Source organism: Sabethes cyaneus, chromosome 1 (genome assembly GCF_943734655.1).
Source record: "Sabethes cyaneus chromosome 1, idSabCyanKW18_F2, whole genome shotgun sequence".
In the NCBI taxonomy this organism is placed as follows: domain Eukaryota; kingdom Metazoa; phylum Arthropoda; class Insecta; order Diptera; family Culicidae; genus Sabethes; species Sabethes cyaneus.
The window spans coordinates 21,022,423-21,046,639 of record NC_071353.1 but is presented as its reverse complement, the minus strand read 5'-3'; the positions used below and the strand labels follow the sequence as shown (position 1 = coordinate 21,046,639).

The 24,217-nt window shown below is 40.7% G+C and overlaps 1 protein-coding gene across 1 annotated transcript in view; it reads right to left on the bottom strand.

The window, feature by feature from the left end:
- Window positions 1–24,217, bottom strand: part of LOC128745466 (tyrosine-protein phosphatase 99A-like) — a 199,996-nt gene that overhangs the window by 63,077 nt on the left and 112,702 nt on the right. The window contains exons 5-6 of the mRNA XM_053842542.1: window positions 13,997–14,178; window positions 1,251–1,444 (exon numbers count right to left, since the gene is read on the bottom strand). Coding sequence (XP_053698517.1) covers window positions 1,251–1,444; window positions 13,997–14,178 — 376 coding nt within the window. The remainder of the gene's footprint in view (window positions 1–1,250; window positions 1,445–13,996; window positions 14,179–24,217) is intronic.

Genomic DNA, 24,217 nt, shown 5'->3' with positions numbered 1-24,217 from the left:
GAAAACTTGTGTTAAAATTTGAAGTGGATCGGTTCGTTCGTTTTCGAGAAATTTTGCTCACTGACTTCGAATCAATATTGAAAAAATTTGCTCCTTGAAAAAGGTCGGTATAGTACAAATTTGCCTTCGTCTCGGTACACGATCTATGCCCAGAGAATTTGCGGAAAAAGTGCTTTCAAATTAATTACTTCATTCATCGATTGAGATTACGTTAACAGTAATGTTAAACCAGAAACAAAAAATTATGTCCTTGATTTCGGTAAAACAGCAGCGGTTTAAGTTAGAAATTAAGTTGTAAATCAAAATAGATTGCCTTCACCGAAGTACAGTGCTTTGGCATCATTCCAAGTGCATATTAGGATTGTACCAGTAGAACTATTAACTGTCCTGTTGTGCAAGTTATTAAAGAACTGCCACTCACTTGTTTTGTAGAATTCTTAGTACGTCTGCTTAGTAATGGTTTATAACCACGAAATCGTCAAACTGCCCAACAAGGCACCTATAGGTGAATGCAAGGCAGCAAGGAAGGAACGTGTGATTGCTTTTCAATTCATAGAACCGAGCGCTCAGAAAGTTCTCCGAAAACATGAACATTGTTTAAAAATGGCAACCTTCCATTTCTGTTAAGTGTTTCTGTAACATATTCACGTTCAGCTGGGAGGTTTTCCTCGTTGACCGGTGTAAACAACCGAAAGCGAATGCTGTTTACTCAGTTTAATTACTCAAAATTTACTACCCACAGCGGAGCACAGTTTAGTACATTTTCTCCGACAATGCTGAGAAACAGATAACCAACGGATAAGGATATGTTTATTTATGACCTACATTAGCAGACGTCATCTGTGATTGTTTCAAGTGTTCCACTCAACCGGAAAGATAAACAAGCAGATGCATTAGCATTCGTCTTCATTCGTCGGGGGGTTTGTGGTTGGACACCGGAAAGCCCCTTCGGCTGCCGACACTCGAAATGCACATACCGTCCACCAACCAACGCCAGCAGCAAGCAAGCTCGATGTAACTGGGTCCTGGGAAAGCTTTCTTCCATCTTCGGTTTCACCGACGAAACAACGGAACTACGGTAGCTATACGTTGCTGTGCCGAACCGAACTGATAGCGACCGGAGCTCATCAATATTTAGCCCTGGGGAAACGCTTCGATTAACCTACCCTTTGGGAAATTTTCCACATGCTTGTCGGTATTCTAACCACACAACCGCACATTTTCGCAAGCGCATGCACACGAACACCTACCTCCACGGTGCTGTCGCGAATGTAGATCTCCTTGGCGTCGTCCTCCGGGTCGGTCTTGTCGCGCGTACGGTAGGTTATCCGGTAGCCCAGGAATTCGCCGAGTATCGTCTCGGGTGGCGGCGGTTTCCACGAAACGTATATCGACGTGGCAGACGTGTTGTGGGCGATCGTCGTTACCGGTTTGCCGGTTGGGGCTGCAGAATTATTTGGAATAGAAACACGAAAATGGCAGTCAGAGATGATTGGGTGCGGTTTAGCGTGAGGAAAAAGTGAATGTTATATTTTGTGGTATTTTAGGCGAAAAACCTGGTAGGGTAAACGTAAAATTGTTCTAGAATGTAAATATATAAGATACGAAGATGTTAACTGGTGTCAATCGACTTCTACTAAGGGGTGTACTAGTGTAAGGATAGCTTAATCTATTTTTACTAGACAAAATACCACACTTTTTGTTTTTACAAAAGGAATCGCAATAATAGAATGCATTTGCTTTATAGAGAACTTTTGGTGGCCTTGAAAGTTTTGACGATGCAGGCACTATGGGCCAGAAATTGAAATTTCGGGACAAATATATTTGCGGTTAAACGGCATGTCTCAGCTCAATGTGGTCTTCGGCAACTTTTTGAATGGAAAAATGATGCATCTTCTGAAAGGGTCGTCCAATATTTAGGTGTTACTTTAACATATTTCGGAACATATTCCCGTAGGGCTTCACAGTTGTCCAAAACCAAAAATATGTGCGCATTAGAGTTTTGAGTGGGAAAACTTGATTTTAGGTTTATGGAACCTTTGGGAGAGTTTCTTGGTATTAAAAGTTCTATCGTCTGGTGAAATTCAAATTTTGAATAATCCTATCTTCGCGGAATTTCTATCTTCGCTGAAGAGATCGAAGATTACTGTATTCAACAAAATTTCTTGTAATAATATGCTCTAAAACTTTGCAGAACTCATCAATGTATTATATTGAAGCTGAAGAAAAATAAATTTTTTATGTCCATTTTAGGGGGATTATTCAAAATTTGAATTTCACCAGACGATAGAACTTTTAATACCAAGAAACTCTCCCAAAGGTTCCATAAATCTAAAATCAAGTTTTCCCACTCAAAACTCTAATGCGCACGTATTTTTGGTTTTGGACAACTGTGAAGCCCTGCGGGCATATGTTCCGGAAAGGCCATGCCGTGGCAAAATCATCAGATAGAATCAAAACAATGAAAATTGACCATCTGGAGTATTTTCATGAATTTAGACACCCATATTGCCAGTGTTGTAAACCAAACAGTTTTATGGTCACAGGAGGTGGGGGACCACGGGTACTGGTCGTAGAATGGCCATTCCTAGGATATATGGTTATATTGTTTTAAAACAATGAAGAATCACCTTTCGGAGTAATTTAAAGAACTTTGGACACCCATATTACAATAATTACATCCAAAAATATAAAAAGTGCTTTAATTCCGGAACACATCCTTGGAATGCCGGTTTTCCGGGAACCAGATGAATCACTTCCGGCTCTGTTGTAACCACATTGGAAGTGGATTAGTTTCTGAATCTTTAGGTGGTAAAAGTGTCCGAATCGATAAAAAATTGCCAAAGTTACAGGCGTTTCAATTTGTGGGTACCCGGGTACGCTTGTCGAGCACTTAAAGGCGTTTTTTTTGTCGAACACATACGGTTAATATTTTGAAACCAAAAAGGTGAAAAAAAGTTTATTGAAAAGTTATTACTTAAATTGTTGTTTAAGTAACGCTTAAATATTGGACGACCACTTCAAAATATGTATCGATTTTTTATTCAAAAAGTTGCCAAAGATCACATTGAGCTGAGACATGCCGTTTAACTGCAAATATTTTTGTCCCGAAATTTTAATTTCTGGCTCATAGTGGCAGGGTGTGTGTAATAACTGTCAGTTTGTTGACGATGGAAAGCAAATGATTCTTCTAAACTTTATCGATGTATTATTTAGTGTCAATTTTAACACTAGGTTCAATGAACAGCAATGGAAGCTTCAATTTTTGGAAAGACATCCCCATACCATTACCCTGGAAGCATTCCGGATCCTTTAAACAACCAGTTTATCCCGAGGAGTATCACAAAGATGTGCCGCATGCATCCGAACATTTTGTTAGTTGTGGTGATCTGCAGCAGGAACATTTTGGTTTCCGATGTCCGTACAGTGCTTTTACGGCCAGGTTTGGGGAGTACTTTTCAAGAACCGGTTTCTTTGTATCACTTGATGGAACGAAAGATTAAACGTTCGTTTATTCCGAGTGACTTCAATGTCTTTAAAATGTTACACGGCCGAAAAATTTTCAAAAACAGGCTTATCACAAGTTCCCTTTTTGCGTCAACGATTACAACGAATCTTAAACAAATGGAAATCTATCTATACCTTTAAAGAAGGATTTCTGTCTGTCTGTCTGTCTGTCTGTCTGTCTGTCTGTCTGTCGGTCTGTCTGTCTGTCCGTATGTTCCTTATAGAATCGAAAACTACTGGACCAATCGGCATGAAAGTATGCATGTAGAGGTTTTTTGGGGCCAGGAAAGGTTTTAGTGATGGTTAGAAACCCCTCCCCCCACTAAGAGGGGGGGCTCCCATACAAATGACACACAAATTTCTGCATAACTCGACAACTAATCAAGCAAATGGAACCAAATTTGGCATGTGAAGGTTTTCGATGGCAAGAATATTTTCTATAGTAAATTACGACCCCTCCCCACTTTAAGAGGGGGGGCTCCTGTACCAAAGAAACACAATTTTCCTCATAACTCGAGAAGTAATTAAGCAAATGGAACCAAATTTGGCATGTGGGTGTTTTTGGAGACAACATTTTTTTCTATGATGAATTGGGACCCCTCCCCACTTTAGGAAGGGGGGCTCCTATACAAATGAAATGCAAATTTCCGTATAATTCGAGAATTAATCTAGCAAATGGAACCAAATTTGGCATGTGAAAGTTTTCGAGGGCAAGAATATTTTCTATGGTGAATTAGAACCCCTCCCCGCTTTAAGAGGGGGGCTCCTATACAAACGAAATACAAATTTCCTCATAACTCGAGAACTAATCAAGCAAATGGAACCAAATTTGACACGTGGGTGTTTTTGGAGACAAAAATTTTTTCTATGATGAACTGGGACTCCTCCTCACTTTAGGAGGGGGGCTCCTATACAAATGAAATACAAATTTCCTCATAATTCGAGAACTAATCAAGCAAATGAAACCAAATTTGGCATGTGAAAGTTTTCGAGGGCAAGAATATTTTCTATGGTGAATTAGGACCCCTCCCAACTTTAAGAGGGGGGCTCCTATACAAACGAAATACAAATTTCCTCATAACTCGAGAACTAATCAAGCAAATGGAACCAAATTTGGCACGTGGGTGTATTTGGAGACAAAAATTTTTTCTATGATGAATTGGGACCCCTACCCACTTTAGGAGGGGGGGCTCCTATACAAATGAAATACAAATTTTCTCATAACTCGAGAACTAATTAAGCAAATAGAACCAAATTTGGCATGTGGAGGTTTCTGGAGGCAAAAATATTTTCTATGGTGAATTAGGACCCCTCCCAAATTTAAGAGGGGGTGCTTCTACGCAAATGAAATACAAATTTCCTCATAATTCGAGAACTAATCAAGCAAATGGAACCATATTTGGCATGTGGGTGTTTTTGGAGGCAACCATTTTTTCTATGATGAATTAGGACCCCTTACCTTTTTAAGAGGGGGGGCTCTCATACAAACGAAATACAAATTTCCTCATAACTCTAGAACTAATCAAGCAAATGGAACCAAATTTATCATGTGGGTGTTTTTGTAGGCAAGAATATTTTCTATGGTATATTTTCTATGGATTTCCCCACTTTAAGAGGGGGGGGGGGGCTCCTATACAAATGAAAAACAAATTTCCTCATAACTCGAGAACTAATCAAGCAAATGGAACCAAATTTGACATGTAAGTGGTTTTGGACGCAAGATTTTTTTATATGATGAATTAGGACCGCTCCCCACTTTAGGAAGGGGGGCTCCTATACAAATGAAACGCAAATTTCCTCATAACTCGAGAATTAATCAAGCAAATGAAACCAAATTTGGCATGTGAAAGTTTTCGAGGGCAAGAATATTTTCTATGGTGAATTAGGACCCCTCCCATAGGGGGGCTCCTATACAAACGAAATACAAATTTCCTCTTAACTCGAGAACTAATCAAGCAACTGGAACCAAATTTGGCATGTGGAGGTTTCTGGAGGCAAAAATATTTTCTATGGTGAATTAGGACCCCTCCCAACTTTAAGAGGGGGTGCTTCTACACAAATGAAATACAAATTTCCTCATAACTCTAGAACTAATCAAGCAAATGGAACCAAATTTATCATGTGGGTGTTTTTGGGGGCAAGAATATTTTCTATGGTATATTTTCTATGGATATCCCCACTTTAAGAGAGGGGGGGGGGGGGGCTCCCATACAAATGAAAAACAAATTTCCTCATAACTCGAGAACTAATCAAGCAAATGGAACCAAATTTGACATGTAAGTGGTTCTGGACGCAAGGTTTTTTTCTATGGTGAATTGAGACCCCTCTCTTCTTTAGAAAGCGAGTTATGGCCCATCTCCCCTTTAAGAGGGTGGGCTTCCATACAAATGAAATGCAAATTTCCTCTTATCTCGAGAACTAATCAATCAAATGGAAACAAATTTGGCATGTGGGAGTTTTAGATGGCAGAAATTTTTCCTATGGTGAATTACGACCCCTTCCCCTTTTAAGAGGGGAGCTCCCATACAAATGAAATTCAAATTTCCTTATAACTTGAGAACTAATCAAGCAAATGGAACCAAATTTGGCATGTGGGAGATTTTGGAGTCTTGAATTTATTTTACGATAGTTAGAGACCTCTCACCCCTGTGGTAGGGGGATATGGACTCTCATACAAATAAAACAGAATTTTTTGCGAAACTCAAAAACTAATCGAACTCGAGAAATTCGAGACTCTTCCATAAAACATAGTCCATAGTCAATACAAGACCACAAAAACTATCTATAGTAACACTAGATCATTCAGGACGAGACGGTCGCGAGTGTTGCCGGTGACCCGCCGTCAGAAGCGCCGCCCACTGGGGGGCTTGCAAAACTCGAGATTGTGACAAAGATCATCCGAGATTCGTGATTTATGTACAACACAGGTTAATTTGCGGCAATACGAAGTTTGTCGGGTCAGCTAGTTCAAAATAAACTTGCAAGCATTTGAATACACTCTAAACGAAAAATGTGAAATATGACACATCTTTGATTAACACATTTTTAATCAAATACATTAAACACTGACATTTATTACTACTCACCCAGTATATGCTGGGTTTTGCGATTTGAATTTGGACCAGGCTTCATTTAGTTTTTTTTTGCTCTTTTGGCTACAGCGTATCAGCAAAGTAGAATTTGAAAGACTGGTGTACAGAAAATTGTATTGTTGTAGAAAGTACAAGTTTTATCTTGAGTATGGCGACATGGAGCTACCACCCCGTTGGTAGCAAAAATAACGAAGATCTGACAGTAAAACTGCAACTTTTCTGCTCACGGACGTATTTTAAAATTAATAAAACTGCCGGACTGCTTTAGCGGTTTTATCAGAGCAAGCTGTATGCTTTAACCCTCTAACGGGCAACACCGTATAAACGATGCGATCAAGCTAATGACAAGCTAATTTGTAGCGAAAAGCTTCATTAACCCTCTAACGGGTAATACCGCCTAGAGACGGCCTTCGCTTTTGGAGCTCCAGAGCCGCATACGAAATTTGTTTTTAATTGGCAATATGCAAAATGTGTCCAAAACAGATTTCTTGACATTTTGATACTAATATCATAGCATTCTGATCATGCATTCAAAAGTTATCATTTTTCAAAAACAAAAATTCCGAAAAACTCTGAAAATAATTAATGCGCGAATACTCCCTTTTTTACTTTTGAAGGAAAAGGACATCTAGAACAATTGATTGCGGCAATAAAACCGATATGCTTTTCGCTGCTTGACAGCTACCGTCATAATTTAACCCTCTAACGGGCAGCACCGTAAAAACGATGCGATCAAGCTAATGACTATTTTATCATGAAAGTACATACAAAAAAACCTTAAGTTCTGATTTTCATGCAAAAATAATTATCTGGAGGAGCACCAGATAAGAAAAAGTCCAATTTCTCTTTTTCTTTTTTCATGTCTGACGCTCTGCCCAGATATTTTTTCAATTGAAATTTACAAAATTAAAATAATGCATAAAATTTACTCATAGAAAAACTTTTTAGGTCAATCATTTTGTTCTAGATGTCCTTTTCCTTCAAAAGTACAAAAGGGAATATTCGCGCAATAATCATTTTCGGAATTTTTCTAAATTTTTGTTTTTGAATGATGATAACTTTTGAGTGCATGGTCAGAATGTTATAATATTAGTATCAAAATGTCAAGAAATCTGTTCTGAACACATTTTGCATATTGCCAATTAAAAACAAATTTAGTATGCGGCTCTGGAGCTCCAAAAGTAAAGGCCGTCTACAGACGGTCTTACCCGTTAGAGGGTTAAGGCATTTAATGTAGAAGTATTTAATTCATTTCGTTCTCTGGTTACTGTATAGAGTTCCGAGCGAAGTGAAAATCCCATACAAAACGTTCAACTTTTTCACTAGCGCAAAAGCTGCATTTCACTTCACTCGGAACTGTAAACAAACGTGATCCACCGAAATTAAAGAGTGTGGATGACATCTTTTTCACTTGGGTACTTTTCTTTCGCGCGCGCCTACGCTCGTGAACGAGGCTGCAGCTAGCGGAAACTTGACGTTTCAAGCCAATGAGTGTGTAGAGGTGTGGAAAAGGAAAATATTTATTAATATTGGCAAAAAAAACTTCATGACTCCAAAAACATACCGCAACGAGCAATGCGGATTTTTTGTAGAATTGGACGTCACGCCTAACCGTTATTACTGGTTTTTCGGTTCCAAAAACGTATTGATAATGTTTTGCGCTACACTTAATTACTGCAGCGCCATTGCCCCACTTGTAAATATCGCATTGGCCTTAAATTTATTTTCACTTCGCTCGATCTGTAAACCCTTCAATTCACTTCACATGAACTGTAAACCGAAAGCTCATGAAATTATGAAGAGATCCACAGTCTTTATTTCCCGCGAGCGAAAAGACACGCTTTTTCACTTGCTTCGATTTTCACTTCGCTTGGAACTATATACTATGCTTTAGGTAAGTGGATCAGTGTAGCACTTAACTAAAATCGTATGATTTAATGACGACAAAAGTGGTATTAAAAGTAAAAAATGTATAGAGATGATAATTTAATACTACATTTTACAAGTGATAAGTTGTTTACTTACAGGCATACATTTCTTAGACAAAATATAAGAAAGTTTTGCCAGTCCGGAAAACGATTCAAAAGTGTCCAGATATTGATTCACTGAGATGTGAGGTGTCTGGGTTTATGAACAAGACAAGCTTGTTTGCTTTCTTATTTCAATGTATTTTATTGAGTTTTCATTGTATAATTGACGTGTTATTGCAAATTTAGTGTTTATATTTGATTCAGTACAAATCAATTACTAGAACGAATTACGGAGCATTAACCCTCTAGTTCCCAACCCTGCAAATTGGCGGGCTTCAGGAAAATCGTTGTAAATCTACTATGCTTATTCGTTTCATGTTGATTTCCACCCATACCTTCTCATTATAGTCTAATCTAACTATTCGAGTGATTTGTTTGTTTTGTTACGGTAACTAGAAACAGATAAGTAGTGCAAAACTTGAAAAATGCCAGAAAACAGAGAATTATTGCTGTAAATTGCTTATTTCGGGGAATAAATGAACAAAAAAATTATTGGCGACTAGATGATAAGTTATACTTCAAGGTAAAAAAGAGAAATTGCTATAAAAAATTTGGGAACTGGTCGATTTTTATCAAGAAACTGACCCCGCCAATTGGCGGGGTTGGGCATTAACGTCAACTTTTTTTTGGTAATTTGACAACGTGTTGTTTCCGTTTTATTTATTGATTGTTTTCGAGTTTAAGCTAAAAGTTATTGTTATAGGACTTGTTAGCTTCTTTTATATGCCATGAAAAATACACAAACATGCAGTGACATGAAGGAGAATTTATAGGACTTATCACCTAATTTTCAGTGCGCCTTTTTGACAAGCTGCAATATGGCGCTTCATAGCTGTATCACAAAACATTTTCGCATTTTAATGGTATTTGAATACCATAACCCTATAACCAACAAACAGATTCAATGAAACCCGACGAATTTTGCAGTTTAACGACAAAATCTTGATAAGCAGGACAATTCAAATTCAAAATCGCTTTTAATAAATACGTTGTTATTTTTCATGCAATTTTTCGAGCACGGATTTTTGCCACCCTATTCTGTTTTATGGTTCGATTTGGCTGTTTGCTAGCTCGATAGGACTTGATTCCTTCCCGGAGTCGAATTCTCCTCACGGTACTATGGGCAGCATCGAATCACGGTCCGATAGATTGGGATTCCTCTTGATGGTCTTCAAAATCTTACCACGCAGTTTCCGGTCGACAGTTCCACTCCAATGATTAGCTTGCGGCTTCCGAATTGTCATCAATGTTTCCTTATACCGTTTGATAACGCGCCATACGGTATTTCGCGGTAATTTCAGCTGTTTAGCTAGCCTAAATGCAGACCACAATGGATTTTCCAAATAACTGCACAATTTTATCCCTTCTTTCGGCGTCTATGTTGTTTGTTTACAAAATACAATCGTTTTGCGGAATGTCAAAAATACTTAGGTGAAGCTAACAAAATTTCCGATACGTGGACCCCAAGAGCTTTTAAATTCGTCCACCAAGAGCGCCACAATAAGCGCAGAAGTTTGTTCCAATTCTAAATGTAGCAAGCTCTGTCGGAAAATTAACTTCTATTAATTACACGGAAATTTTTCGAAATATTTTTTCCTTGATTGTCTTGAGCTATGGCCGAAAACTTCGGTTTGCCTAATGGATTCTAATGGAATGGAAGTAATTGGTCTCCTGCTGATCCTGAACAGATAAAAACGGAAACAATCACGATAGAAAATGAAACAAAAACTGAGCAAACGGAATATAAAAAGAAGGGAATGCGAAAGAGGAAAATAAGAAAAACTGTCGTGAAAAAAAAACGAAAGAAAAGCCGTAACAGGCAAACAAGAGGCGTCTGAACAGAAAAATCGGGAGAACGGAAGACAAAAGAAGAAAAATGAGAGAAAAGAAAGCAAAACCATTGAGAAAACGTGAAAAGCAAGAAAGAAAATGACGACAAACTGGACTGAAAAGGAGAAAAAACGGGATAAAAGAGCAATTTGAAAACGGAAGACATACGGGGTAAAACGGAAAAGAAAAATAGATAGAGCGGAGCAAACGAAAACCGGCCTGAAAATGAAGAAAGACAAAAAACGGAACAAAGAAGAGAAAATCAGGACTGAAAAGTGCGATAAACGGGACAGGATAAGAAAAGAAAGAGGAAACAGCGGGCAGCAAAAACAAAAAAAAAACAGAGAGCAAAGAAGGGAAAATGAGGAAAAATAGAGGGAAGATGGAACAGAAAGGTTGGGAAAACAAAAAAAAAAACACGAGGGAAAATGGAACAGAAAACAAGAGAAAACGAAAGGGAAAAGAAGACTACCGAGAGAGAGAAAAAGAGAACTAACAGATGAAACGGTGAAAACTGGAAAAAGAGATACAACAGGATTTTAAAAGAGAAAGATGGAACAAAATGGAAAGGAAAAATGGACTAAAAAAGCTAAAACGGCAGATAAAACAATGAAAGCCAAATAATGTAAATGTAAATGTAATGTAAAAGAAACGAAAAAAAACGGCATCTAAAGGAGAAAAAACGAAACATGTGAAGAAGAGAGTCGACAAAAAAAGGAGGTAAAAAGAACTGGAAAAAATGAACTGGACACCAAAAAAGTAAAAAGGGAAGAGAAAACACGGAAAACGGTAGACGAAATTAGAAAAAAAATTAATGAAAACCAAGAGGAACAACAAGACAAAATAACAGAAACTGCAACGGGAATCGAAGAAAATCAAAATCATCTGCGAATCCTAGGAGTTGGCTATCTTTGATGAAAATTCGTCTGATCACCCCCTCAAGAGTTTTGTTACCTTGTCTCTAACCACTCTAACCACGGGTCGAGGGTCCAAGGTGGCACCGCATTGCATCTTAATTAACTTCAAAGCAGTATGCGATACAGTCGATCGCGACCAGATGGCAGATAATGCACGACAAAGGTTTCCCGGACAAGCTGACGCATCTGATTAGTGCCACATTGGATCGAGTGATCGAGTGACTCTCGGTTCCCTTGGAGACTGACTGCAGGATTTAATTTATTGCGATGGTAACATCCAAGCTATTCATTTCAGTTCAGCCTAACATTTTGTTTCGTGTAAAAGTATTCACACCTCAGTTTTAGGGAATCACACGATGCACACACTTAACAAAAAGCACCGAATTCGGTAAAATTTTACCGAATTCTAAACAGCTGAACGTTCGGTAAAAATTTCGATGGTGCCAATCGACGTTTACAGATCATTAGTAATGTTTGGTGCAATAAAAAATTTTACCGAACGTTCAGCTGTTTAGATTTCGGTAAATTTTACCGAATCGTTTAAGTGTGCAAAGCCTACTATTGGTTAGCTGCAATAAAGCCAGTTTATTTAATGATATTGATATTTTTCCTTGAGAATTACTTCATCACCACTGTACCTACTTTAAAAGTACCTCCAGCATCAAAAAACCAATTCAACAGATTTCCTACCGTTAATCCAATTTCAGCCTTAAAACTTATCTCCGCAGTTTGAGGGTCTGCTGGATCGAACAACAGCGCGCAATTCCGTCGTGCAAAATCGCTTTCGGGAAGTGGCGTCAAATCAGCAAAAACTGCCTCATCAGCCGGGAAGGCAAAAAACATGACACTTTATGACATGATAACATTGTTATTGTTATTGTCGGCGACCGGCGGCCGACCCGACGGCGATGCGTAACGACTGTAGTCGTTATGTTTTCGTTTCACCAAGATAAGAAAAGTGTATAATTGCTATCATGAAACGCGCCGAATAAAATTAACATAATTTCAATTTGGGAAGCAGCTGGATGGAGGAAAAAAATCCACCAACCCAAACGCAAGGATATACGCGGGTGGAACAGAGAAGCTCGGCGGTGACCCTTGAAAATCGCTGGCACGGAAACACAATGGAACTCGTCTATGAGAACCAGCAGGTTGGACCGGCTCCTCGGCATGGTCGGTGGGGACGTGCCGGAATCTTAAGCGGCTAGCGCTTAATTGCAGCACCGCGCAGAGAAGCTCATCATCCCGGAGTGGTTGGCAGTGCTCCAAAAGGCAAATTCCCTGTAACAATTTGCTTCACCACTCTGTGCTCAAGTGGAAGAAGTTATCGCTTCCGATAATAGGACAGGACACACGGAGGCCGAAAAAAAAAGAAAATCCCTGTACAAGACAAAAAGTTGTCCCCATCGAAACCGCCCGTCTTTCGCTGTTCTCCGTAGACCTCATCGAAGAAAGAAGGCGAAATTTATACAATCAAAATTCCCGGAGATACTTCAAGCATCGTTTAATAGTTTCACGAGTCCGCCCGGAGACCGAGAGAATCCTGTTTCGCCATTACTGTAGACACCGCGTCGGGGCTGAGGTGCACGGTTGAGGTAACATTTTAAAACAATTGCTACTGCACCGTTCGTGTTACCATGTTTTATTACGGTCTTTTTTCCCCTCTATCCCGGGAAAACTCCGCTCCCACTCCGAACAAAGAACAGACGTCTCTAGCAATGTTGCCAGCAAATCCGCCGCGAACGAGATCGGTGAAAGGAGAAGAGTCCGATGCAAATATGGCACCCTTGCGTGCCAACCCAAATCGGGCCAGCTTCGGGATCGTGTTTCGTGTATTTAGCAGACGTTCAACCTTCCGTTGTCGCCTCGAGCGGACCACCTCCCACCCAATTTGAATGGTAATGTATAGTCACGTTACCTCGGGAGTCACGAGAGCAGCAATGAATTTCGTCGCTCTTTCGTCCCGCTTTCGAGAGGCGTTGGAGAAATCCCCCCCGCCAGCCGGCAAAGGTGGAATGGAAGGAAATTGGTGGCAAATATTTGAGCAGCCAGCTATAACTTCTGTGTAATTATTTAACGTCTAAGCTTGCTGCTTGCATAACCTCGATAGGATGGAGGCGGGTGGTGGGAAGCTCCCCAAAATTGGCTTGTTTTCGGCGAGCGAATTCTTCGGTAAAAGGATTTTTGTCGGAATTTTGGCTCGGAAATAATAGAATTCTTTGTTTCTATGTCGTAATCAATGGGTACCAGACCAGACCAGGAGCGCTGGGTGGGATTAGTTGAGCGTACGGTCGAGTACCTACTCGGTACTCGGTCCAGAAAGCGAGCTATTGCTTGAAATGTCGAACTTTTTTAGTGGATGCCCCAGGCAATGGCTGGCCAAAGAAGACATTTCACACGTTTTCTTGCATTACAATGTTTGCATCATACTTGAGATGTGTTTTTTAACCTAAAATGTAAGATTTTGTTTTGTTTTCTTTACTAAACAAAGATATTTTTGAGTTTCTTTTTAATTTGCATAAAATTTCGATATTTACCAGACACAATTATGTCCTTGACGGATTAAGTATCTAATCTCAAACTAAATATTGAAATTGATAATGTCAAAAATTTCACTCACCTTCCCGCAGCGTGACGAAGTAGTACGACTCCTTGGACGGTGCACTGTGGCCGAATTCATTAACGGCGATCACCCGGAAGCTGTACACGGTGAACGGTTCCAGTGCGGTTACCTGGTAGGATGCCTTGCTGCTTTTGGTGTAGATCGGTTCCACTCGATCCCAGAGGCCATCCTCGCCGACTCTGTGGTGAAAGGAAAGCACAAGCACAAAGAACTGAAAAATTAGAGTGCCACACGAGACAGACCTGCTTTGTGCGATGCTGACTGGTTGATTCAGGATCGAAATACCATTTAACTACAATTTATGAAATAAAAAAAAAACGAAGAAAGAATCCATTCTGCCGAAAGCTACCCATATACAACTGTCACGACGTGGATGCTAGCATGTGTGTTTTTTCCTCGCAAAGTCAGGCAAGTGGAAAAGAAATATTATTTCACTCTCGTACTTCTTCTGACTGGGAAACCCTTTCCAGATACGAACGTCGGAGCATATCTTTTGCCATTTGCAAACCGGTGCGGTGAGCTGACGGCGGAGGTGGGCTGATATGTGAACCATAAAAAAACGGAGGAAAGGGTAAGAATATGTAGTGTTTCGTTTCACGTATCGTCGCCGTAGTCGATGTCGACTCGAGTTGTCGTGTTGTTGAAAGTCATCCTAAAAGCATTCCCGCCGGTAACGGTGACGACGAGGACGACGACGACGACGTTTGCAGGTTTTACCGGTGCGTTGTTTCTGACTTGTGCATCGCCACTGGGATTGCATTCTGCATGCAAGCAGGTTCCATGTGCTGCGACCACGGGATGACTGCCAGGTACATGCAATCCAAATCGGGAGAATAAATTCTGCCACGTGAGAATAAATTCGGCGGTAGGCGGTACGTGGGAAAAAGGATAAGATAGCCGGGTGCTTCTGGGGAAGAAATAAATAGGAGTTAAACGCAAGAAATCATGCTGGCAGGCAAGTGGATGTATGCTGGTTGCAGATAAAATGTACCAACATGTTGGAATATTTTGGAGATGGGAATTCTTTAAGCCGTAGCTAAGACAAGTACGAGTGTGCTGAGCTATGTTACGAAAAACCAAAGCATGATGGGGTAACGCGTTTTGTTTGACTGCTGAACGCAATCATCGTGGTGAGTTTTCTTGTAATGAAAATCTGATGATGATTTGATCTAATCACTTGTTCAACATTCGACAACCGTGTATGATGCTGACATTTCAATACGGAGTCCGGAGTTGACTACTTATTGCTTTTTAATCTTTCACAACGCATAATTTACGATAGCACTCTGGGGGAAATTGAATCTAAAGTTCAGCAATAATCAATCAAACACGAATGCTTTCTTTGAATATAGACCCCTTCTGTCTTGATAGTGTGCAATGTGCTTTGATCCGGAACATTGTCGATTTCATTTTTCCCTTCATTGGATCGATAAGTGAAAAATGGGCATTTGTCAAATGAGGTCTTTTATTTTGCCAGAAAACTCCAAGAGAAAATTTTCGATTTTCTTGGACATAGCTTACTTCAATAGTTCATAATTCTTGAACGTTGAACTAGACATCGCAGAAAAACTTTTTTGATGGAAATGTATGAAAATTTTAGCAGCAATCTAAAAAAATTTCAGCTGGAAAAGTTTTTCACAATTTTTTAAACGTTTTCTCTTGTTTATCAATCCATTATCATTTAGAGACAGAAATTTCACGATAACATTTGTGCCAGATACTCAATAAATCGATCTGGAAGCAGTCATTCATGTTCCCTGTTATTAAATGTGGCGACCGTCGGAATGTTTCGAAACTATTGTGGCATCACTAATCTTTCTGCTGCGTGGAGGCATTTGGAATTGAACTATTTGGACTTGTTTTTGTATACCAGAAGGGCATTGGATTAAAAGGCCACTGCAACAGTCTTAATGATCGTATATTTTATCTATAAAAAAAATATTTCCATCAGGAGCACTCCAACGGAATCTCAGAAAAATCAATTGAAACATGTATTATATTTTGATAAAAAATTTTATAACTCATAAAATATGCATCTTCGTGAAAACAGTCTTCAGAGAAAATATGTATTTTAGCATACTGAATAACTTTGTAGAATATTTGAAAGCAATAAAAAATTGTGTGCAAAGTTATTGAGCATAATTGATTTTTAAGTGCTTCTTTTTGGCACATCATTATATTTCGCAACCGGTAAGAGATAGATAGTTACTATATTCAGCAAAATTGCTTATTTTAGTATGCTGTGCAACTTTTTGAAGAAAAAAATTTTTTTTGGAAATTATTTAAAAAACCAAAAGTTTGAATCACCCTAATAGGTGATTTCACGGTCACCCTGATAGTGCAGAAAGATGCGATATATTTTATTATTAAACTTCTCCAAAGACACTATGCCTCAAAAATAGCTCATTTTTGCGTTATAGCAAACTATTCCCAAGCAGCACCATTTGTGGTACACTCAAGTACTTTTTTTTACACGGTTTAGTTTTTTGAGTATTAAGAACGGGATAACTTAGAGACCATTCATTTATTTCTCAATACATTTGGGAGTAGCTCGACATTCCTCACGTAGATTGTAAATAGTTCCTTAGCTGTACCGTTTTCGAGTAATCGAAAAAAACAAACCGTGTAAAAAAAGACTTGAGTGTATGAAGGGTTACGCAACTATAATTGAAACATTCAAGTATGGTAAAAGTTCGCATCAGTTACCTTTATCGAACTGTTATGTGATTGAAAAAGCGCAAGAGGTGGAGCCTATATGCAACCAATTGTTACACAGATGTTTTATGAAACATCAATGCGCATTATCTATCCATTCGCGACTACGATACTAAAAGAGATTTTAAGTCTGTTCACACTCACACGAAATCCTATATGTCGCGTTGTCAAAACTTGCGTGAAAACAAAAACAAAAATACTTTCTTCTCTTTTTTCCTCGGACAAAAACCAAACAATTATGAGCAACTTTGTAATCGCGAATTATGTTTAGCGGGAAGCAAATTTCCTCTCTGGTCTCCAAGACGAAAATTATTTACATTAATATCCTTAATGCGAAACAAAACTAGTTTTTTGGGCCTATTATGAGCTAATCTTCATGCCATTCAAAATTTATCGTGCAAAATATAATTTTGCTTTGTATTATTTGATGCGCCTCGTTATTAATTTGTTAATTTTCAAGTTTAAAGAATTAAACCAGCCAGATTAAGAATTTGTTTACTGTAATCAAATAATATTTTAGTAAATGCCATGGATTCCTGATGAATGTTCGTGTAATTATTGTTAAAATAAAAACATTTCTTCGTTGAAAAATATTTTTTCATAAAAATATGGTGGAATATGATGTTACATTGATTGTATTTGTTTGGTTACATTTTATTTAAAAATATGCCGTAATCAACATGATGCAACATCATGTGACATTACTGTTTAGTAATGACATTATAATAACACGATGTTGCGATGAAGTTTCATGTTACTAGATATAGACTAATATATTTGTGACAGCCAGTATAAGTATTGGATACCCTGAATTTAACGTATTAATAACATGAAGTTGCTTATTTGTTGCGTGTTTCAATACTGTAACCGGTGAAGTTTTTTGCAATTTAAACAAGACTAAATAGCAACATGGAAGATGTTGCAAGTGCTGCTTGCAAGTGGGTTGCGATTTTGGTGGTTTCATTGGGGAGATACAAATTTTTGTTTATTTAAATGTATTCAAAAAGCAAAGCAAAGTTATAAAACACATTAAAATAAGCAACTTTGTTAAATACAGTAACTCTCTATATCTTTTCCTTAACGAGCTATAAAAAATTCTATTAAAAAATAACACATTTTTCAATTGTTTTTTATGAGATTTCTTCAGAGTGCTCCTAATGGAAATATTTTTTTATAGATAAAATATAGTACTTTCACCTAATCGATGTCTGGTTTGAACATTGCCAAATTTTTTTTTCATTTATTTTATATAACTTATTAAATATGCGTCCTAGCGACAAACAGTCTTCAGTGAAAATGTGTATTTTAGCATACTAAATAACTTTGTAGAACACTTGAAAGCAGTAAAAAAAATCGTGTGCAGTTATTGAGCATAATTGATCTTAAAGCGCTCCTTTTTAACACATCATTCTATTTCGCAACCGGTAAGAGATAGATAGTTACTATATTCAGTAAAATTGCTTATTTTAGTATGTTCTGCAATTTTTTGAAGAAAAAAATTTTTTTTTTAAATTATTTAAAAAACCAAAAGTTTGTATCACCCTAATAGGTGAATTCACGGTCACCCTAATAGTGCAGAAAGATGCGCTATATTTTAGTATTAAACTTCTCCGAAGACACCACCCTTGAAAAATTACTCATTTTTTACCCAATTACTAGTGTCTCCGTTTTTTTTAAATTTGACCACTGTGCAGCCCTGTATTTGATTCCAACGGGATACTATTTCTAGCTTTTCCCATGTCATCAGTTTTCGCCTTTCAAGGCGGATGCGAAGGTGCCCAGAAGTGGTTCAGGACCAATAAATTGCTGAGCTGATACTTGTCTTGCTAGGTTGTCAGCAAATTCATTGTCCTCGATTCCGCAGTAACCGGGCACCCAAAGTAATAAAACTTTGTTTTGGCGGGAGAGCTCCCTCAATTCTGTGCTGCACTTCCAAACTAATTTGGAAGATGCAAAGGCAGTAATTATAGCATTGCCTCCATGGCGCAGTAGGTGTTGTACGCATGACACTGGTAACTGCAAGACAGGCCAGGCGCGGAACTTTGTTTAGTTTGGCTTAAGCTGTCACCTCATTCACCTTTGGCTACCATACGACTGCAGCATAGGTTATCATAGGTCGTGCAATAGTAGTATATGACCAAAAGGCTAGTTGAGGTTTCAATCCCCAAGTTTTGCCAAACAGTGAGCTGCATGCTCAGATAGCCGTAGTTGCTTTCTTAACATCATAATATAGGTGGGCAGCCCAGTTCAGTTTTTTATCGAGAATTATTCCGAGGTGTTTGACTTCATTACTGAAGCCCAGGCTGACAACATTCAGTATAGGGGGAGTAATGGTATGTTTCCTTCGCCTAGTGGATGGTATGACGACTGTTTTGGTGAGGTTAACATTAAGTTCCTCTAGTGAGCACCATAAAATGGTGGTGTTTAGAGCTCCTTGCAAGTGACTTGACAATACTGCGCCAAACTTTCCTCTGACGATAAGTACAACGTCGTCGGCGTAAGCAATGGTCTCATAACGAAGCTGTGATAGCTTGTGAAGGAGTGCGTCGGCCACTAGTGACCAGAGCAGGGGGGAGAGAACTTTTCCCTGTGGACATCCTTTGATCACCGAAATCGAGACCGACGTATCTCCCAATGATGCTGTAATATCTCTGCTCGAGAGCATTGCTTGAATCCAGCTCATTGTAGTGTGGTCGATTCTTTTTTGACAGAGAGCCGTATTAATTGACGCGAAGGACGTGTTCTCGAAAGCGCCTTCAATATCAAGAAAAGCACAAAGTGCTGTCTCTTGATATTTGAGCAGCTTCTCAATTAACGTGCGGTTTTACGCGTAGATCTACCGGGTTGGTATGCATGTTGATTTACATGTAACGGAGAGTTTTTAAAAACTCATTGCGGATGTAGTTATCCGTGATTTTCTCCATCACCTTAAGAAGCGTTGAAGTCAGGCTTATCGGTCTGACGGCCTTAGACATGGTTCTATCTTTTTTGCCAGTCTTAGGTATGAACACCACCCTTACTTTCCGCCAATTCGCTGGTATATACCCCAAAGTGAAACTGGCTCGAAAGCAGTTGATGAGCTTGGACATTTTAACGCCGCCCGTTTTTTTTAAGAAAATGGGTTGAATACCATCCGGACCTGGAGATTTCATTGGTTCAAAAGAGCTGAGTGCCCAATTGATCGAAGCGTGCAAGTAGAACCGAATCATTTGGCACATTGTGTAATGACCCATTCCGCTGCTGCCTGCCTATGTCTTGTCCAGTGGTCACTGTCGAACCAGGGAAGTGCGTGTTCATTAGAACTTCCAGAGTTTCCCTGGTGGTAACAGTGAGACTCTCATCCTCTTTTTTCAATTGCCCTCCTAGACCATTGCAGTGGTCCTTGGACATCGCTTTCTGCAGACGCGTAGCCTCTGGCAGAGTTTGTATGCTTTCGCAAAATTTAACTCGTGATTTACTTTTGGCTTTTCGTAGTTCAGCGTTGTATTTGGTGAGGGAGACTCTGTAGTCGTCCCAGTTAGACGTGATTTTGGCCCTATTGAACAGACGCCTTGCCTTCTGACGGAGATTGCTAAGCGTCTCATTCCACCAGGGAACATCAAGGCAAACTATTCGCGTGTTTACGGGACAGTTTGTGTTGTACGCGTCTGTGATCCTGCATTGCAGGTCACTAGCGGCGATATCCAGCTCAGCTGGAGTTCGTATATCATTGTGACAGGAATTACGTGAGGCAATCAGATGATCCCTAAAGGAACTTCAATTGGTTTTCCTCGGATTCCAGAATTGTTCTCTCTTTAGAGGATTAGCCTTGATGTCGAAAGTGATATGTCTGTGATCTGATAAACTTGGTTCGTCAGAGACATGCCAATTTTTTACTTTCTCAGCTATAGAGGCGCTACATAGAGTAAGGTCTAAGACCTCTTGTCTGACGGTGGGGTCATTCCCTACATTGATTACATTGACACCGTTAGAAGTAAGATATTCAAGTAGGTGCCCGTGTTTTTTGTGTCCGATTTGCCCATATCGTGTGGTGCACATTTGCGTCGCAGCCTAACACGTACGGCTTGTTGACTGCCTTGCAGTACCGCACGAGTTCAGCAACCTCGGACGGTGGTATTTCGTGCTTGTCCCCTGGGAAGTAGGCGGACGCAACGACTACCTCCTGCTTCCCTCTAGTCGTCGGGACTACCACCGTAATGGCAACGACGTCGCGTTGGATGAATTCTGTAATTGGAGAAAATGTTATTTTCTTATTTAACAGAATGGCTGTCCTTGGCTTGGACTGTGTATTACAATAGATCACCTTACCATTAGCGCCGGATTGACCGAGCATCGTGGTATCGTTGATCCATGGCTCCTGGATCAGAGCAACACTCAGCAGCTCTTTGGTGAGCCTCCGGCATAGGACACTAGACGCGCCCTTGGCATGGTGAAGGTTCACTTGAATGCAGCGAAAGCTGCTCATTTTGGGGCAGGATTACCGTTTTCAGCTTGATCCAATGATGGATTGAGCCTTGGCAAACGGGTACCACCAGCGTTTTCGCTGAGTTGAACGACCGAGTCGCCCACACCGATAGGCTTCGGTTGCTGCAGGCGACAGGCCACAGATGTCCGACCCGCACTTAACGGCGGATTGAGCTTCTGATGTCTGTTATCGACTGGTGGTTGCTGCGTAGGCCTCTTGCGAGGATTTCGCTGCACCCGACTAGTCTTCGCAGGAGTGCATTGTTTAGGTGGCGGCGGAGCACTCCCGTAGGGATGTTCCGCACTTTCCAACCTCAACGTTGCGGGATTGCATTGTCTTGGTGGTGGCGGGGCGCTCCCAGAAGGGAGTTCCGCTCGTGCCGTCCTCGACTTTGCAGCAGAGACTGTTGAGCCAGTGTTTATCAGACCTCTGTCAACCTGTCGCATGCGTGCTTTGGCAAACATATAGTTTAGCATAAAGCACTGCTCGGCGATCTGGCTTGCCGATTTTTGGTCAACCTTTATCAACAGTTCGATGGTCTTTCCAAACACATTGCAACGGCGTATCTGCCACGCTTGTGTTGAAAAGCCGTCGTTCTGATTCTGGAGGAATCTCAAAATTCTCTCATCTGTGGTGCCGACACTGTCCTGGAAGTACCCTATGAAGGTATGTGCCTTCGGCAGGTCCTTCGTGTCGTAGGCCTGTAGTTGTGCCCCTTCCTACGGAACGAGAGTAGATGCCTTTGGATCCACCCATTTTACCGTGTTCTGGTCAGAGCAAGCCAGTATCAAGCAGCCGTTCTTGAACTGGCAGCTCCTGAACTTTGGTCTAATATCTGGAATCTCCTGGTCAGCAATGTGATCCAGAAGAACGGCGCGGACAGTCTGGAGCTGATCCGTAGTGAGCAGGAAAACGGGATAATCAGGCATCCACTATTTCCCTGTATGTGCACCCCGAGGGTGGTTTTGATGCTGAAGGGCCCGCGCAGGCTCGGCTGCGTGGTCTCTTTCTAGCACGACCTTTGTTGCTAATATTCGGGGACGCCGTATCAGTAGATCGTTGCCTTTTGGTAACGACCAGGTCCCGCTGGCCAGGCTGGCCGACCGGCAGAAGGGCGAGTTCCTCCGCTTCCTCCTTTGAGTAGCGCTTGCTACGATACCTCTTCTGCCGTCGCCGTTGCGCATTGGAGAGACGCTTGGCCACATCTCCGGAAGCTTCAGGTTGCCCCTTAACTTCAAGTAGCGTCGCTGGATCGGGAAGGTTATCCGCGTCATTCTCCGCATTCCCTGTTGGTGTTGGTGATCAGGGATGTCCTGCTTCCAGCGACATGCTGTCGAGGTTAAAGTACTCTTCCATTCCTGTGTCCATCACTCCACCAGTATCGACCGTGCCGATCGGACTGCGCAATTCCGGTCTACCTTCGCGCGCCACCTCTACACCTCCTCCGGTGTTTGTCACCAACTCTTGGGGGTCGTTGGTTGCCCCATCAATTGTTTTAGTAAGGTTTTTCATCGCGATGGTTCTACTCTGGTGGGAAGAAAATCAACTGTCCTTTACCAGCATGGAACAGAAGAAGCAATTTATTGCACAGGGTGCTCTGGTACCATGCAGGCTCCGTTTGACCTTGGGAAACTTTATTAGAACCCCCCAAGCATTCATTCCTAGGCACGGGTCGCATTACACCGAGGATTGGAGTCGCCGAGCCGAGCGACAAATCTTAACATTCTTACATTATCCTGGCTTGTGACAGACAGCTCGGGTCCCGATCCAATTTACCCATCACTTGTTCACTCTTTTTTAGGGAACCACACGTGGCGGTTCATCAGCAAAGTTTCATCACTGGCGGAGCTAGTTGAGCAGAATTGAGCATGGTGATTGATTCGAGTGGCCTCAACATCTCCCCCTTTCATCTGTAGAAATGCGGGTTGAATCTGGTATCTGTCAACTGGCGAATGCGGTTGAATAGATCGAGCAGATATGGCGAACGCCTATCTCGAGGTAGACGTGGTGCAGAAGGAATTTATGACTTGCGGAAGTAGAAAATATTGCGGCAGGACGTGCAACGGACGCTGATGGTACGAGGAAGCGTCTAACGCTTTTAGCGTTCTCCCTAGCATGAAGTTGATTGGTGCGTGATTTGATGAACCATCTTCTCAGTCATTATTTCTTGGATCAAATTACTGCGATCAACGGCTTGTGATTTCTTCCGTAGATGATGCGATGGAACTTGATGACATTGACGATTAGTAGCAGTCAATCCATTTCCACCTGGCTGTAATGTTGCTCTACTGGAGTTAGAATTCGGGAGGCGTGGGCTACTTTCGGAAGTTATTCGTTGATTGCTTTCTTCCAAATAGCAACGATTGGTGACTGTTAGTTGGAGAGCTCCACCGGTGAAATGGTTTACAGAAAACCTCTGGATTCGGAATGAGGCACCAGCGATTTGCTTTGCCGTTTTACGTTACGTTAGTCGCGTGGCCTATCACGTAAAACTAAATGAATGATAACAATTCTGAATACTCTTCCTGAACAAGGCAAATACGCCTATAAGATCTGTTGTTTCTAAATTATGAATTTTAAATTGGAATTTATTGCGTGATTATGATCAAAAACACGGCGCAGATCATACCTGTATGCAGTATTCATCACTGTAGGGACGCTTTTTAAAAGGCTTATTGGACAGGAGGAAACACCGCAGAAACGGCAGTTCGTAAATAAGATGTCAAATAATCCGGTAAGAGTAAACCAGGTTGAACGCGAATGGTTGGCCCGCAGACGGTTTTTTTATGCCGCCAAAATTTACGGCCTGGTTGCGGTGGTCGCAACCGATTCCAGGCGCAGCATAATTTGTTCCTTGTACGTCGTAGCCTAAATTTCATATTCCATCCGGTAGGTGCGTTTGCAGGTTGACACCGCGAGCAAGAAAAAAAATATCGTCCCAAAGGCTATAGTGCTCCAACGAGTTTCACTTTATTCCGGAACGGAATTTAACTTTGCGTATAATCCTTCCTATCGTGCTGGCTGAGAAAAAATTTGCC